This window comes from Scatophagus argus, chromosome 9 (assembly GCF_020382885.2).
Source record: "Scatophagus argus isolate fScaArg1 chromosome 9, fScaArg1.pri, whole genome shotgun sequence".
NCBI lineage: Eukaryota > Metazoa > Chordata > Actinopteri > Scatophagidae > Scatophagus > Scatophagus argus.
The window spans coordinates 4,020,345-4,038,999 of record NC_058501.1 but is presented as its reverse complement, the minus strand read 5'-3'; the positions used below and the strand labels follow the sequence as shown (position 1 = coordinate 4,038,999).

General features: G+C 40.9%; 1 protein-coding gene across 3 annotated transcripts in view; it reads left to right on the top strand.

The window, feature by feature from the left end:
- The window catches only part of LOC124064934 (low-density lipoprotein receptor class A domain-containing protein 4-like), a 176,825-nt gene that overhangs the window by 64,724 nt on the left and 93,446 nt on the right, over positions 1-18,655 (top strand). The window contains exon 3 of one of the 3 annotated variants that reach the window (XM_046399844.1): positions 612-795. In XM_046399844.1, coding sequence (XP_046255800.1) covers positions 756-795 — 40 coding nt within the window. In that variant the 5' untranslated portion in view covers positions 612-755. Of the gene's footprint in view, positions 1-7; positions 796-18,655 lie in introns of those variants that run through there. The other 2 variants (XM_046399843.1, XM_046399845.1) reach the window with 2 other exon arrangements.

Genomic DNA, 18,655 nt, shown 5'->3' with positions numbered 1-18,655 from the left:
CAAAAAAAAAAAAAACAACAACAAAGCAAAACAAAAAATACCCCAACACAGGAACAAGTCAGCAAAAGACCTTGGAGAATTGGAGGAGACAGCATGTTGATTAGAGCTGAGTTTAAGAGACAAACCTGACTGTAAATGAGAGAGAGGCGGACAGATAGACTGAGAGATATATAGACGCTTAGCTCAGGCAGAAAAAAGACTAACACACTCACCTGCAGCCTGGTAGATTGAAAAATTGAGAGACAGCCAAGAGTTCGGTGTACTGGTCATGGCTGTAGGCCTGCTGCTGGGAGGATAGAGTTCAGTGCAGTGCAGTTTCCTAAACCTTTATCTATCCTCTTTGAACCTGACCCCAACCCCAAATCAGTGTCTCAACCCAAAAAGAGCTGTACACCTTTCGTGCTCCTCTTCCTCTTAGCCATCACTATATTCCCAGAGTTGTGTGTATTCAGCAGTAGCAACACTGTCAAAAGACAGTTAAACTGTCACAGAGTAGTTGACCAGTCAGCTGTGTACTTAGAGAGCTAGCGTGACTGTACGACAGTCGCACACTGCAGAATTTGACAGACGGCGGCCTTTTATTCCTCCACATGGACTGTTGATGAAGAAAGATGGCAGTGAGACTGGCAGGTGCCTCCCCTTCCTCTCGGCCACCCTCCCACCCCCCAGCGGCCGCGACTCGGACTGGTTAAGGTTTGTCCATTGGCTTCCATCGCAGCATCGGCAGCAGCTGGCAGAGTGCGGGAAGGAGCAGTATGCAGGAAACTGACTTACCGGCCACAAATGCATTTAAAGGTAAACATTGTGTGTGTGTGTGTGTGTGTGCGTGCGCGCGTGCCCTGATTTAAAGGATGTAAAGTTTGGGTGTTCAGCCTATGAAGTACTTGATGAGGTTGCCATAATAATTATCAGAGTGTTAAAGGTTGACTCTATGGCATTTTGAGCGTCAATATAGCAGCAAACAATTGTTTGATATGAAAAGATATAATGGGGTAATGTCATCCTGAACAGAGAATGAAGTAACATGCTCTCAGTGTAAATGTTTGTTTTGGTAACCTAACCTGGTAACCTGCATGTGAGTCCCACCCTATGTTTATAAAGAGTCTAATGGATTGCTTAGAAAGCAACGACAATACTCACATGAATTTGACCACAGGATCATTTGAGTTTATTTGGCCCAAACAGCCAGAATAAATGCACTTTAGCTGTAAGCTAGTGAGCAGCAATAGTCACTGTCCTGGGGTGTGTTTGTATGTGTGTTTGTGTTCAGTTCAGCCTCTGACTAAACTCAGTATTCACCAGAGGCTCTGGTTCTTTCTGCTATATTCTTTCAGTCTCTTCTTTATCTTCCCTCACTTTACACATTTATGAAATCCATGCTCTACACTACTTACTTTGGTTAGTAAGTGTTTGAAATCAATTTTTTTGCTCACAGTAGTTTAAACCATTGAATATGTAACATGAGGAATTAGCTAAGGAGGTAGTTGATTATGTCCTTTTTCACAGCAGACTTTTAACATGGCATGGAAAAGCACAGGTGTCACCAATAACATTAAAGATGGCTTCATTCTTTTTGAGTGACATTCACAATACCAGAACCCTTTAAACAAATCAGCAAAATGGATGGAAATTTTGTCCTTTACACCTGTGGTTTTTCTTCTGTCACATAGGTGTCTTCTGTGAAAAAGGCTTGTTGTTATATACTGCCTGTTTGACATTTTCTGTACTTGCCACTTGCGTACTTAACTGAACTGTACCTAACTGGCCAAAGATGGTTTTCTAAAGAGAGAAACATCACTTTAGATAATTTGGATGCAGGAACAATCAAGTTGTGTGTTTTTGTGGTGTTGAGAAAGAGCAGTAGAGTGGAGTCTTTATCCACATTAACAGTTTAGCTGATTTTAACACATCCTTTTCAGGCAGTCATTTAGCAGCTAGCTCGTTAGTAGAGGGTGAGTGTAAATGATGAGCAGCTGGTGGATAGTGAACAGTAGCCCGAATCTCCCACTAGGGACTCTTGTGCACCCACACAGGTGTTTCCATTTATTCTAGCTTACTAGTATTTTTCCTCAGGTTAAAGTTGAATGGAGCTGTGCTGCAACTGCTGCTTGCAATTTAAACTTCATGAACCAGTAAGAATGATAAACATGTAAATTCTCCAACAGTGTAGAGAAATATTCTGATCCTTAAATAAAATTACTCCATTACAAGTAAAAGTACTAAAGTAAAAATACTGGTTTGGTCCCTCTGACTGATCTGTTATTTTATATGACATCATTAGATAATTCACAACTCACAGACATCGAAATGTGATATAGACTACACACTGCTCTTTGTAAGACGTCAGAAGTCTAAAACGTTTAGACTCTAATGTGTTGCTTCTTAAAAGCTTGTTATATTATCAGTTGCATAAAATTTCCATCTTAAAGGTAAACAATTAAAGTTTTCAGATATATGTAGTGCAATATTTGCTTCTGACATGTAATGAAATGCTAATATAAAGTAGAATAAAATGGCAATGCTGAAGTGAAGTACAAGTACCTCAGAATTGTTCCTAAGCACAGTACTTGAGTAGATGCACCTAGTTACTTTCCACCACTGAACTTCTCCCACCCAAATAGCTGCAATAAAAGGTCAATGAGATAAGAATCAAACAATATTATATGAAATTAATGATTATAATACAATAAATCAATGTTGTTATTGTTCAGAAACTAATCTTCTTATTTGTTTGCTGCTTATTTCTTTTTTGTGCAAAGGTTCAAGTTGTGTATTGTGAAAAATATTAAAGGACAATTAACACATGAAAGATTTAATTAAAATTTAAAGAGAATTCAAGCACTGCTTCAGTACCTCAGAATGCACAGCTCTCTGGACATGTGTTCATAAAAAGCCTGCTGCAACTGCTTTTCTATAATTAAACCACCTTTTTAATAATTTACTGATTCATCTATACAAGCCTCTGTATGCAAGTATGTACATGTTAGTACTTATTATTTCTGTGTGTATTAACGTGAGGGATTGGGACAGGTCGTAATCTTTGAGGTGAAAAGTTCACAACACTGCTGAGAAGGAGTAGTCCTCAGTGGAAATAACAGGCACTGCACTGCCCACAATATTAGCTTCTGTAAACTTGAACTTAACAGTTTCTCATTAAAACATAATCACTTACTCTAATGATGATCGTTGTAATTGAAGGCATATGCAGGCATACAGAGGAGGCCTCCCTTCTTCCAACTGAACTGCTGCTTAAGCCAAATATCCAGCAGCACTGGTCAATGAGCAGGTCCAATGAAGATAGTTCTCAGGATGTTACTCTATTTTTGATTAAATCTACCAGAGTAACAGTGTTAGCACAATTATCACAGATAATGGAGCACAGTGAATGAGCAATTGAAGGATGTGAAACTAGTACTGAGTCACACACACACCCATACACTGTTGTCTTTGTTCTTCCCATATGTTAATCTTTTTTTTTGCAGTTTTCTTCTGTATACTTCCACTTCTGTACTTCCACTTTTAGTTTTGTTATGAAACATTCTGGCTTTATATGTTTCACAGAATAAAATTTTGTGAAGCAATAAAATGTGAGGTTGAATGAAAATAATTATTAGTTGCAGACCTGTGCAAAACAGTTCAAAATGAGCAAGTACAAGTCGACATGATCTGAATCTGAAGTATTTTTTTCCTTATTATACTTAGCTACGTATACTTAGGTAATATTCTCTTTGTAGGACTTGTAATAGAGTATTTTTACAATGTGGCATTAGTACTTTTACTTAAGTAAAGGATCTGATTTCTTCCTCCATCGTTGATCAGTTGTCAGCAGTGTTGGACAAAGTCATATGCAGAGGATCATAGCAATGATGACTGGGAAACCGGAGGTTGCAAATTTAATAAATCTATGGGAAGATCTATTAAGATGTATTTTTTGCCTTCAGGCTGTCACCACACCACTGTTACTGTTGCAGCAAACAATTCAGGACATGAATGCCTGCCAACGTATAAGTGAACATGCAATCACCTTCAAGTTCAGATTCACTCAGCAAGCAGATCTCAGTACAGTTGTGGCATTGCGTCTTCCAGAATGAAGCCGTACTTTGTGTGTTTTCCATCATATGAGCAAACAGCTCCTTCAGACAGACTTATGCAGATAATACACCCGTGAAGGTGACTGATAACATTTTCTACAGCATTCTCCCATGTCGCCTCTCAGTCCGGATTTTCAAGCTGCTGCAGTGAATCTCATTCTGCCATTTTCTCTTTGATTGCTGAGAGCTGGGACTCCAGCTGTGATGTTTCTATTGGTGATGTTAACCAGAGCACACACAGGAATGTGCCTCCTCCACTCACCACTGATTTGCCAAAGCAATTTGACTTGCAGCTGAAACTCGCTCAATCGCTTAAACAGACAGGAGCAAGGAGCGGTTGACAGAACCTTTATTCTGCAGAAGATGGGATCTCCAAGACAGACATCTCACTCTGTGAGCTTGTTTAAAACTGCACTGAAATGACTGAGTCACTGACAGATTGACTTATAACTTAGCTGCTCTCTGTTGTTTCCTAGGAGTTAATTAAACTGAAGATAGAGCCTTGTGGCGCTGGCATGCAGTGTGTGTGCTGCGTGGTAGAATAGAAGAATTTGATTAATGTACTTCAAATCTGCACACACACACACACACACACACACTACCTACCTCATCTGTGAATATATGAATGCATCCTGCTGTTACTATTAGTGTGGTCAACTACTGCAGATATTGAGAAATCACTACAGATCCGAGACTTCTCTCTATTCTCAAAGCACATGTATTACATAATTCAGCAGCTGTGTGTGTGTGTGTGTGTGTGTGTGTGTTTGTTTGAGTTAGTTCTGGTAAGTCTTCACTGTGCCCTGTGGGGGTGAAGAGGGGAATGAAGTCATCGAGCGGTAGTAAACAAATGTGCCAACATTCATGTAGGTAGACACCAGTGGTCGATAGCTGCAAGGTTAACTTAAGGTTTTGTTTACTGCACGGGGTTCATGTCAGGTAAAACACACAGACATTTGGCCATCCACTCAGCCCAGCTGGGTCTGTGTGTCCGTCTGCATTCGTGTTCAGTGCATTTTAATCCACACCGATATCCACGGTGAGCTTATTATTGTATATATTGTGTCCTCAGGTGATTTGTGGAAGGAAGAGAGTGTTTAGTTGCTCAGGCTGACACAAACAACGGGCATGTTACCAACAATGGAAACTACATTTCCCTCCCATCACACTATTTGCCCTGACAGTTATCTCCCCTCCAGCACTGTTTTTCTCTTGTTGGCTCCATTCATGCACATGACAATTTCTTCATCCATTTGTCCTTCTTTAACATATATGTTAGCTTTTCTGTTAAAATTTTCACAATTCCTTTATGTGTTCTTTCCCTGTTTTTTCTCTGGTTGGCTTCATGATAATTGCCTCACCCATTTATCCTTCCTTAATGTATATGTTAGCTTTTCTGTTAGAATTTTCTAAACGCTGTATTTGTTCTTTCCTTTCTGCCTCTTCATTATGGTCATATGGATAACAGTTGCATTGAAACAGTCATTGGAAATTAAATTCTTAGCTCTCAGGCTCCTTTCAGCAAATATGTATAAAAAATATGTTTAGATGTATAAAGAAACATTGCATAAGTGGAACAAAATCTAATTAGAATCTAAAGTGTAAAACAGCACACCAGTTAAAATACTGAAATATAAATCAGTGTGGTGTGAGTGTCACTTTGACAAGAGGACGAAGCAGCCCTGAGCCTGGTGGTTTTGACAGCAGCAGGCAGAACAGTTTGTAGGTTGATTGGAGTCTTTCATGATCCTCTCTGATGTTCCTCCATTGCTGGCAGCTTCACCCTAGTGATGTTGAGGACAGTGTGACTACCACAGTAGTAATGCTGCCAGTCAGTATACTCTCAATGGTCCACCCTTAGAAGTTGCAAAGTATCCTGGAGTCCTTGTTGAACATGCAACCGATGAAGAGCTATCGCCTGGCTGTTGTTGTGAAGGGTCCAGGTCAGGTCCTCATTGATGTGAACCCAGAAGAACTTGAAACTGCCAACTGTCTCCACTGTAGTTCCACTCATGGTGATGGGGTGTATCTTCTATCTCAAAAACAGTCCGGCTTTTTATTTTCTTCAAAATAGAGGAAGAAGAGAACTGATGTACTCTCAGCAGGAAGTCAGGCAGAGATTTGTAAGTTGGTCTCCCTCTAAATTTAACCAGTATCATCTTTTCTGCACCCACATTTTCTAACACCCCCCTACTGCCAGTCGATATACAGCGAGACAATACTGCAGAGTCACTCTCAATCTCAGTCTACCTCCTTCTTTCTCATCCTCCTGTCTTCTCCCCTTCTGCAGTTGACACATTTTCTCACTCTGCCTCTCCCTCGGTGGTCACCTTTTTCTGTCCACCTCCATTTATCTCACTCTGTCTGTCATCCTGTCCTCCTCCCTACTCTGTTCTGTCTCGCACAGTGTGGTCTCCCGCCGCAGTCAATCCATATTGAGCCGTACTAATGTGGAGCTCTCACACATCCATAAAGTGACTGACAGCTCGGGGTTATTAGATGAGGACCTCCTGCGCCCTCTCCCTGCCTGCTGCCGAGGGTGGAGGCCTCACACACAGTGGATGTCTGTCTGTCTGCCCCTTTATTTGTCTGTGCATTGGTGAAAGTTTACATACTTCAAACTTAACAAGCCACAATCTCAGATTGATTTTGAATACTGACTTTTGAAGGTGTAAGATGGCTGAGGTTACAACTGTACAGTTGTAACTGTTGCAACTAAAATTAAATGAAAGAATTTGTGCTTTTCTTAAAGCCAGTTTATCAGTAAGTCAGATGGAATAAGAAAGGAGCAGTCACATACTTCAGTATATCAGAGTTGGCTCTTGATAATACAAGAATGCCTGAAATCCAAACAAATACAGATACTTTACATCAGCCAGTGCCTGCTCTTCAAGGTTATCAAATACATATTTAACCACAACTGTGAAGTGTGAAGTGACAAGAATTACTCCCATCTCTACCATCAATCCCATATGACACAAATGCGCCACTGTTACTGACATTTCACTTTCACAGCTTGAGGTTTTGCTGTGGCAACTAGCCTTCAGTAAAGGAGGGGGAATATGCCTTGTGGTAAGTCATCTTATTTACGTGCTGTGTTTTCCTAGATGCCTACTAGTCACCAGTAAACCTACATTCAGCCATCACTTGATTTTGTTCTGACAGAAAGTGTGAACTCTGCACCTCTTCAGTTTACGATTGCTAAAATGTAATGAGTAAATGATTACATTCTTTCAACAGAAACATTGTTGTAGCCAGCAGAAATGATGACCAAAACTACAAACACAGGAACCAAATTGTTATGTGATTTCAGCACTTCAGCTTTAAGTCAGAAGACTTCTGACGTTATTCAGAATGAAGTTAAATAAATACAATGTATCAGTTTTGATGGTATTTAAGAGTAAATTGTTCAGTCAGTTGGAAATGTTTTAGGCAACTCAAAGGCTCAGCACATTAGTTTTAGAGGAAAATTAAAATTGAGCACTCTGCACATTGTCTCCACAAATAAAGCTTGCTTCAGCAGTAAGAAGGTAGCTGACCCCTGTGGGACCCCACAGGCGAAGAGTACCGAATGTTATGATGAACAAAAACATAGTTTTCAGGAGACGATCTGCAGGCGACCCTGCAACACCACTCACACGATCACACTTAAAATTACATGATGTGCTGTGCAACATGTCTCCACTAAGGTGCAAACGGAGAGAGAAGCCCTCTCTGCTGGAGACACTCTAGTCCAAACTGGATTTAGATTGGATTCTCAAAAATACAGCTGAAAACAACATCTAAGCACAAAATCTAAGTTTAGAGAGGGATGCTATAGCTATGGGAAGAACGATCCATATTTCTTCTGTAAACGTGCATGTATAATAGCAGACAGTTATCGTTTACCACTGGTTAGAGGGCTGTTTCTGTTAGATGCAATGTTGGAATCTGTATTAAAGACACTTTTGAGGAATTTTCTGGGAACACCATCTATTGAACAAATAGAGCAGCTCTTATGGGACACAGTCTGTTGTAAAAACAATACGGTAAAGGGTTCAACAAAGCAGAGTTTTCTGACATCACCCAGTTAACTTAAAAACTTTGGAGTCTTTTTTTTTCTTTTTGGCAAAGAACAAAACCCAAAACACCCCCCTTCCTTTTGTGAATATTGGTGTGCTTTATGCTGCATTCAAGGGATGTGGGAACAGTTGCCAGAGCATGTTAGTAATGACAGAGCATTCAAACTCAGTAGAGTCACTAAAGGTCAAGTATGCAACATTTCCAGCAACTAGACATCACACTACAACACCTTCCTCTCAGACCAAAATAAATGTGCTCTTTGTTAAAAGAAAGCGGCATGTGAACTCAAACTCAGACCAAATTGTCAAACTAAGTAGTGCTAATCAAACATGGATCCTGATAAGTTTCTGTCCTTGCATAGCCTATATTTGCCTAAAATTTTCCAAAAAATATTTTACTTTTTTTTTATGCTGTAACAAAATAAATTTTGTCAACAGGCAACCACCATTTTATTGTCTGTTTGTAAAGGAAATAGGTGCAGTTTGAACTTCTTGAATCTAGAGAGGGAATTTAACGTGTATGACAGGCTTTGTTTACACCTAAATTAGTAATCAGGATACCAGCAGGTGCACCCTCATATGAGTGATGGAATATTGTGAGAATTGCGTACAGGAACCATGTGAGATGAGTGATCGCAACACACACACGTCATTCACTGCTCAGGACGTCATTATTCCACTGTATCTTTACAGAGCAAATAATTGTGATAAGATGATTAAGTTCTTTCTGTTTTCATGTCTAACACGCAACAACTACACCACAACAGCACACCAAACATGTAACGTCATGAGTAAACAAAACACAGGCAGCTGTGTCCTGCACTTTCATATCATGCTGGTAAATTGCAGTAAAGGGCAACACACACTATGACATGCATCAAAACAACAGTCTCCTATTGTTTTCTGTGGAAGCCCACAAACCAGCAACACTGGAAAATCCATGTCAGCTGTCTTTATATAGCATATTCCTAACCTACATAATTATCATGCTTCTGCAGACACTTTTGTTTCATTGCTTAATGATGCTGAGCACCAGTTCCTGACTCACAAGGAGTAGGCTAACCTATATAACAAACTGCTAAATGATTGAAATGACTACAGACACTAACCTGCAGCAAATGGCTGACAAAATATGAGAATTTATCTCAAATCAAACAGAAAAGAAAATGCACATTTCCTTCACTGTTACAGAATGTGGTGGTGGTGCTGCTCCATGGTACTGGCTAGCGGTCAGGACCTGTGTGTGTGCAGGATGTGTGCACATTGTGTATCCATATTAGTTTGATATAATTGCAAGATGTATGACAAGATAATTGCATATGTCCGCATGTGTGCGCGTGAATGTTGAAATGTGCGTGTGTTCATGCGTCCATGCATGTGTGTGTATTTATGTTCAGCCAATATAATTACAGGATTTACGACATGGTAATTGCATGCATGTGTGTGTGTGTGAATGTGAGCATATATGTATTCATATTTATTCATTATAATTACAGGGTTTGAAGCAAAGTGCGTGTGTGTGTGCACGCACATGTGTGTGTGAGAGAGAGAAAGAGAGAGTGAGTCATTATCCCTGTCTAATTTGTTCTTGGGTGTGTGTGTGTGTGTCTCAGTATGCAAATGTTTATTGATGTTTCAGGTTTGTGAAACAAAAGTGTGTGTCTCGTGCATTCTTGCCAGAGCAGTGAGTGTTTGTGTGTATGTGTGTGCACATTGCACGTGTGTGTTTACCTTGTCTCTCTGTGCATGGCTGCCTGCTGTCTGATTTTGTCTCCTTTATTTACTTCACATCCAGCTTATTTACTAGTCAGTCAGACATCCACCCAGCCCACATTTACTCTGACCTAAACAGGCACATCATCTGTGTGTGTGTGTGTGTGTGTGTGTGTGTTTCGCTCTTCAGTGAAGTCATTAGCTGTATTGAGGATGCCATCATTGTGTAGCAGCCCTCACATTAATGCTTCAGTCTCCACTCCTTAAATTCCTCTGATCCCTCAGATAGCAGCGACCTCCGTCCAGCTGCACTCAGCCTCTTTGCTCACACTCCATTTACTTTCGCTCAGAATTAGTTCAGTTTCAGTTAATGTCAGGCTTGGCTGCCATCCAGAGAATATGGAAAGTGATGGTGCGTTCCGTTCGTACTCATACGTCGCAACTCGGGACTCACATCAGTTAAAAAACAAGTTGAATGTGTTCCATTTCCCACAACACAAGGTTTGTAAAGTTAATCAGCCATGGTTGCTATAGTGACATCGACTGGTGCAGCGTCAGTTGATAAACAACGGTATTTCACGCCCAACAAGAGCATAACTACATGCCTATAGGCTGCAGTAAGACAGTACTGTGTATACAACTTACTAAATTGGACACAAAAAGACGGTAGAGCTAAGAAACAGGAAAAACCACAGCTGTTAATACAGCCCATCTTCTGGGCAGCCATCTTTGTTTGCAAACTCTGTGTCCTCTGAGGTTGACCGAGTTGACGTTGTTGAAGTTGCGAGGGGGGGCGGGGGAGATGTCAGGGGGCATTCCATTTGTCACTTCCGACTTTGGAAGTCGAAAAACAACTCAGAAAAATACTTACAAGTACAAACTGAACATACTGTGAAACTTAGAATGTTTAGTTGACTGGGATTCAATTTCATTTTTGTTAATGAGTTATTGATTTTGATTTTCACACATGGAACCAGCAGTATTAGTTTGTTCAATTATCAGCACACAGCAGGGGCTGAGGGGTTTGCTCAAAATTGCGTCGAGTCTGGTTGCATTCTGAGTATATGACTTTTTTTGTAATCCTTAATTCAGTAATAAGAACATCAAACTTACTTGTTGCATAACTGTTTGGATTGATGCATCAATCACATATATTAGGTATTCCACCTCAATAAAGTTGTGGCAAAAAATGAGACTGATTAAAAAAGGATGGTTAAACCTGATGCAGCAGAGGCTGAGAACCGTAGTCCCTGGTACTGACCATGATCCAGAATCAATGATCCCACCTTTACTTACCTTCACTTCATAGCATCTTTCACTCTCCCTGTTTGCTTAACACTTTTTCACTTTTTTCTTGTCTGTCCTCATCCTTAATGCGTTAGACGGATGATTAAACAAACAGAATGATGACGGACGACATCGTGTGAAAACAGCCATTTCATCACAATTTTCTGCACAAACCGGCGCCTCCTTGCCGCAGCAAGGACACATCTTTTTCGTTGCATGTTCATTTAAGCAGCCATGATTTGTTTAGCCGAACAGGCAGCCAGCCGGACTGCCTATCTGCACTGATTCAGTTGTTGATATGATGGCTGAGGTTACCGAGTTTGAGACGTTATTTTGGCTCAGCCTGTCGGCGCTGCCTGCCTGCCTGCTGAGATCCTCTGCTAGGTTCGCTAGGTAGCGTGTGGGCGTGTGTGCGAGCATGCGTGTGCATGGGTATTTCTTTGTGTGTGCTTTTGCATGAGGCTGTGTGTGTGTGTGTCTGTGTAGCGTGCATGTGTGTCTGTGTGTGTGTGCCTGTACCTTATTCATACGTGTGGGCGTATGCGTGGGCAGAGCGTTAAAGCTGACAGTGAGCAGGCAACCTGAGGACACATTTATGAGGTTTTTCACTGTCGACGCTAACCAGTGAATATTAACCTGATGCTCTCTCTGCACCTTAAGCTGCAAAAACACACAGAGGCAGCATTTTCAAATTTTCTTTCTCATCTGAGTAATGCACTGATAAGTCTGTTATGGAGGAAAGTGCAGAGAGAAAATGGGAAGAGGGCTAGGTCAGACTGTACGATTATTACTGTCAGCTGATTTCATCATGATAAAGATATCGTCCATCCTGTATCTAAATAGATGTAGATCCATGTAAGCCTTATACTGTATATTAGCTCAAGGCTTCATAAAGTGCAGAGTGGGGCCACAAACCCATCAGCACCAAGGGTTTAACTCACTATGTCAAAGTTACCCCCATATAATTACATCTTATGTATACTACCGTTTACAATGAATGTACAATGAACATATATATTTATATATATATATATATGTATTTATATTTAAAAAGTGATGTTTTTGATTATAGGCTTGCAAACGTCCTTGGTATGTGAGGCTAAGAGCACAAACCAAACATTCAGTATCTTAGAGGAACAGAGCAGACAGAGAATTATATTTGATCTGTGATACGGACACAATGAGGTTAAACATAGTATACAGAGAGAAGTCGAGAGGCCTGCATATAAATGATCATCACATCATGTTGTATTTTTTGATCAGAGACATAGGAATAACAAACAGCACTGGCATGCCAGTTGATCTATAGGGAAACTAGCTGAAACGGACATTTTACTCAGATATGATCCTGCTCTGATGTTGCACTGACCGTGACTCTGACATAAGGACCTAAAACCTGTTATTTTTACTCTAAAACTGCTGAGAAAGTATTTTACAATCTTTGAAAACCTTCCTAAATCATATAAATACATTTTTTCAAAAGTGTGCACACAAAAAATACATGCCGCTGTAAATCGGTTTTACCCTGTTGCTCATTCTTCTCATTCCTTTTTTATTTGGATTTGACGTTGTTCCATATTGTTTGAAACTTTTATGTTAGTCCCAGCTGCTTGTCACTGTTTCCTTTCAAAGACTGACTCAAAATCTCTATAGGCCCTCTTAAGAGAACATTTCATGATAAACAGTTTTCTTCACATGCAGCGTTTCTCTCCAAATCACATGATGTCCATCCTCAAAGGTGCATTCACACAGAGCGGATACTGCTGCGGACTGCATTGTTTCCAAACAAACACGATGACAAACATACAGTACTGCCGAGCATCGTTGCAGCAGCAGTGGCTTCCAGTCTTGTGAATGCTCTCAACCATTTGCTGTGTGCATTAACTCTTTCAGCTTGCCACTGCAGCTTGCCATGTGACCATGGAAACCACAGAATCAAGCCAAGTTAAATGTAGGCACTATTTTTACTGGTGTCTTAACAGTGTGAAGTACACTAATGTCATGTTGCAGACAGTGTACTTTAAGCTGAAACTCACATTACCCACCAGTGTGTGTTGAGACCAGTGCTGTCAGAGAGGCAGCAACATGAAGGTTGCTGGTAGGATCAGATGTGGTCGGTGACAGACATTCAAAATGCAAAGCAGCAGCGCTGTTGGGCAACAGATGCAGCGTTAGAAGCTCGTTGTCTTTAAACATATTTAAGGGTTCAGTCTGCCTGAAATGAACTAGCTCACATGACTGACAATGCAAAGGCGTTTTGTGGTTCTTCTGAATGGCCGACAAGAGTCGGCCAACAGCAGACAAGTGAAAGCCTGCAGTCACAGCCTCCACCTGAATGCATCACACTACCTCTTTCCAAGTACTCTGTCTTTTGCATGTCTTTGGGGTCTTGATGTGAATAATCATACAATTGGAGATAATAGATATGTCTTGTTTGTCGCTTGTCAAACCGGCAACTTTAAAAGTATGATGAAATAGCTAAAGTAGTCACAGTCTGTAATGTATGCATTGATGTACAGACAGCTGTATTAATTTGGAATTATGTGGGATGTCTGTTTTCTCTGATTTCTTGGCAGATTTATGGGGTTTTATTTGTTATGAACATTGGAAATAATGAATAATTCTCTAATTATTCTCTATAATTTGCTGATAATGAATAATATCCATATTATCTGAACTGCGTCCATGAGTTGTTTTACAGCTACTAGTGCTGTTCAGATCCCTGACTGTGTTGATGAGCAGGCCAAACTAACTAACCTCCCTCTTGTTTTCATAGCGCTGCCATGCACCTGTCCCTTTTACCTCCGGCCACATGTTTGCCTCGTGTCTTTCCTTCTGTGCTCTGAAAACCTCAGCTCCAAAACACCGTTAGTGATCGGAGTCTTCACACATCTTTGAATGTAGTCTTGCATAGCCAGACCTATCTCCAAAGATCTGGATTCTACGGGGAAAAATCATCTGGTGTGTTTGTATTTGTTTAAACCAGTGGATGCAGCAGTGGATTTTAAAAATGATAAAATGCAGATAGTGAAGGGAGGAGAACCAACAGTCTACATCTGGGGAGTCAGTCCACTGTAATGGGCCCGTTTTATTGCTTAGTAGTACAGGACAATAAAAGCAGATATTCATGGAACATAATTTTAGTGAACAGACAGCTTTTTTACAGTAGGGTGATATATAGTTAAACCATTTAATTACCGTGCATACTCAAACTGTGTGTATGTGTGTGTGTGTGTACACTGTCACAGCGCGATACATTTGTTTTCGTGGTAGCATCAAAGAGACGAGGATGATGAGAGTGACATGACCTTCTTCGTCCGCCTTCACATGAGGTACCCAGTATGTGTTGCCAGGCCAGCAGGAGGCCTCAAGACAAAGTAGACACAGAGGGTTAAAGCACAGTGTAACTTTGCTGCCATATAGTGTGACTGCATCTCCCTGAGGCCTACACAAGTACATTCACTTCCTGTCCACACAGACACACACACAGAGAAGAGCAGTAGTGATGCACTGTCTGGACTGCGGAAAGGAGACACAGCCTGAAGGTCTCTCTCTCTCTCTCTCTCTCTCTCTCTCTCTCTCTCTCTCTCTCTCTCTCTCTGTCTGTATCTCTGCTTTTCTCCCTCAGTCTGTCACTTTCTCTCTCTCTTTCTCTCTCTCTCTCTCACCCTCCTTCACTGTGGCTGTCAATTGTGCCAAGTCAGCACAACTCTGACATGCTTAATTATCCTGGTAGAGCCAGAGAGAGGAGAGGGGAGAGGAGGAGACAAGAGGGGAGAAGGGAGACAGGGCAGAAGAAATTAGGGAAAAGAAAGGGAGACAAGAGGATAGAGAAAGTGGATAGGAGAAGAGATGGTGAAAGGAGGGGGGAGAGGGAGTGAGGAGGGACAAAAGAGTCAAAAAGAAGGCAGGTATGAGAAGAGAGAAGATAAAAGACGAAATGAAGGGAGGGGAGGAAATAGGAAGAGAGAGGCAGCATAGAGGAGAGGACTAGGGATAGGAGGTAAAAGAAAAAGAGGAGTGAGGCAGAGAGACAGGAGGTTGGAAAGATGCCCCAATCCTTCATGGCTCACAGACGCATCTGCAGCACATTTATTACCTCACTGCCCTGCAAAACTGCTGCTCGCCTCATATCAAGGATGCAGGCTGGAGGGCATGGAGAGAGCAGGGAGTGGAGAACAGACTGAAATACAGAGAGTGATGGAGACCAAGGGGACATTAAACAGTCCCAGACTTTCACATGGAAAAGGCAAAAGTCCAATACTTTGCTAATCTGCAGTGTGCAGCAGCATTTTAATGTGTGCACAGTACAAACTAATGTAATAAAAACCTGGATTAAATGTTAAATTGATATTTCAATCACATGGGAATTGCCAGACGATATTATTTAGACATAAAGATTAATAATATAATGTCCTCTAAGAAAGGAGTTTTCCAAAATCCAAGGTGTAAAGAGTGCTAGAATATTATACTGAAGTACTGTTGCTGAGTACAGAAATTTTACTCAATTGAAAGTACTTGACTAAAAAAGTATTTAGATAAAAGTAGAAAGTAAGTCAGTTAAATGTCACTCCACCAGCACCAGTGGAACAACACAATGTCCACTATGTCCGAACCAGTAATAAACTCCATTTGTACAGACAGATTTTGCAGCCTGTCCTCTCCACTGATTATCAGCTATAGGCTTAATACACAGCGACCTTCCTCTGTGTAGCCTCACTACATTTAACCAGTAAAGAGTACAAAACTCAAAGAATAGAACACATGACCACAAATAAATAAAGCAAGCTATAGACACTGTGGTGTTGCAAAAAGCAATATACAGAAATGAAATAAGTGCTACTCCGCTGCAAACACACCACACTGCATAGCGCACGCACACTGCACTACATCACCTGGCAGTCCAGTAGATGAACTCACCTGTGTGACTGTCAGTGTGTGAGCTTTGTGCACCACGAACCTCAATCTTCCCCCCGACTGGTTCAAGCTCAGTTGACTCAGATGATCTGCTATGAGATTTGTTTTCAGTGACAAAGCAAACTCAACTAAACCAAGTAAAACAAACTAACTTTTACCATATAGCTTTCTAATGTCGAATGCTGTGTTTGGCAGGCAGACATTTTGGTAATGCTTAACAATAAAGCCAGGCCTACCCAAAGTTTTGAGTAGTTGGTTAGAAAGACTGTATAGGAGATAACAGTGATTTATTATAGAACAGACTTGGAGATCCTATGTTGATGAATCATTAGATAATGATGAGTTCATGAGTATCTGTGAATCCCTCATACTGACCACTCTCTTCAGGAGTTGGACCTTATTGACTCTGAACCAGCCGCTCAGTTGCACAAAACTAGTAACGACTCATTCATTACTAATTATTTAAGCATTAGTTTCATTAGTTTCTCCTTACCTTATCAGAGAATATTTCAGTCATTGCATACACAAATATTCACATCTAAGTCAAGTTCTGCCACATTAGTGATATTAACACCTTCAAAATAAAAGCCTGCTGCCACAGACCCTCCTCTGGAACTGCTGCCCTCTGTTTCCAGCGTGGCCAGGTTCCTGCTCAGCTCCCACACTGGATCGATTGCCCTGCTGCCACTGATTTAGACCGTCTGCCTGCTCCTCCTGCTGGGGGTCTGTGCTCTCTGAACAGGCTGTCTGCCAGACCCCAGTACAAAAGATGTCCATTTTTTGTTTATGCATCAAATATACATATCAGAATACTCCTATAAACACAATATGTGGACATCAAAGAAATGTATGCCCTTGCAGTAGTTACACTAAAATCAAAAACTAGTGGTACATTTTTTATTCAGTGAAGCAACATTTAATGTTTTCACTAGATTTGTCACCATCTGTTTACGTGTAGATCCTTTCTTGGAGATATTTGGTCAAACCAAAGTACTGGATAGAAAGGTTGACCAATGATGTTGCTAAGTGAAAAGGTAATGGATCAAGAATTTCACATTCTTGAATTTCACTTCGCATCTAAGCAAAATTTTAAACCACATATTTTACAAAATAAAGGAAAACTTTCAGCTGCTGTTTTCCGGATTTACAGAGTTTTTCTTTTTTGTTGTCAAATGTTTTGATAACTTTTCAAGAACAGTTGTGCTTCCTCACCTTTTTCTAGCTTTAAAGGAGACAAACTATCTTATTGACCTTGCAGGTGTAGCAGTTTTCTGGAGGTTTACACCACATTTTGTGCTAATATATCCAATACATGTCCAGATGATACTCTGTCTGAACTAAAGTAGCATCCTGACTGACAGACCTGCATTGTCACCCACAGAGCCACACTGCCAGCTAAAGCTCCTTTCAAGATCAAGCTTGAGTGACTCAAGAGTGTCTTGTGATAAGACAAATCGGTGATCACATAAAAATATTCCTCCTTAATTCTCCCTAAAATATCTCTTTAAGTCTTAGTACCAACATTAATGTCAGCACTTCATTGGAATGATAAAATGACTTGGTATAATCACTTCTTCTCCACACAAAAGATCAATACTGGGAGTCTCGCAGTCTTTGTGCTGCGATGATGAAATAGAGTGACTTGAGTGTTACTCCTTGAAGAAAAGGAGGGGTCCATGTTTCTTTTAATGGTCCTACTCATTGCCTTCACACAGACTGTACTGTGTTAGCACTGTGCCTCAGCATGTTATGCCATCAGCAGCCTCTTTTTTAATGTGGCATAATGCTGCTGCTCTGAGAGCTGTGACTGCAGCAACAGCAGCTCACTGACTCTCATTTACTCAGACACACATACACACACACAGACTCACACACACACATCCAAACGGATGCCCAAGGACACTTTGGTAGCCATATCCCAGAACACACACACTTCTAAAACAAGCATCCGGCCCCCAGTCTGTCACTGGCTAGTGACGACTACAGCACTTTGTTACATCACAGTTGCACGCACACACACACATACACACATACACACACTTGTTAAAGTGCAATTCACGTCACACATTTTCTGTCTGAGTCTGCATGAGCAGTTTTCATCCTCACTGCGGGATTTGGCTCCTCGTTGTTTGAGAACAGTGCAGTAGTTGAAAGTAACAGGAAATTGCAATAAAAAAAATATCTCCCTCTGTCTCTCAGCAATCATTTCTTCAAAAGAAAGATTCCCTTCTGAGACCTTTGATGGGAAATGTTAGCTCTGCAGAGAATGAGCTAGCTAAAAAGTCAGTATCACACCTCCTGTAATACTCCACTGGTCTCATGATAGAGAGGTCAGACCAGTTTGGTTTTAGTTTTACATGCTCTACTACCTAATAATCCTCTTCTTCTTCTTCCTGTCTCCTCCTGCATTCCCCTCTCCCACTCCTTATCATATTATCAATATCACCTTCCTCCTCAAATCTCTGATCATCCACAGTCTTATCACCACCACCATCCTCATCTTCACCAGTCTCTGTCCTGCTCCCCTCTTCCTCTTCCTCTTGCTCACTGCCACTTCCCTTTATTCCCCTCTTCCTCTTCCTGTCT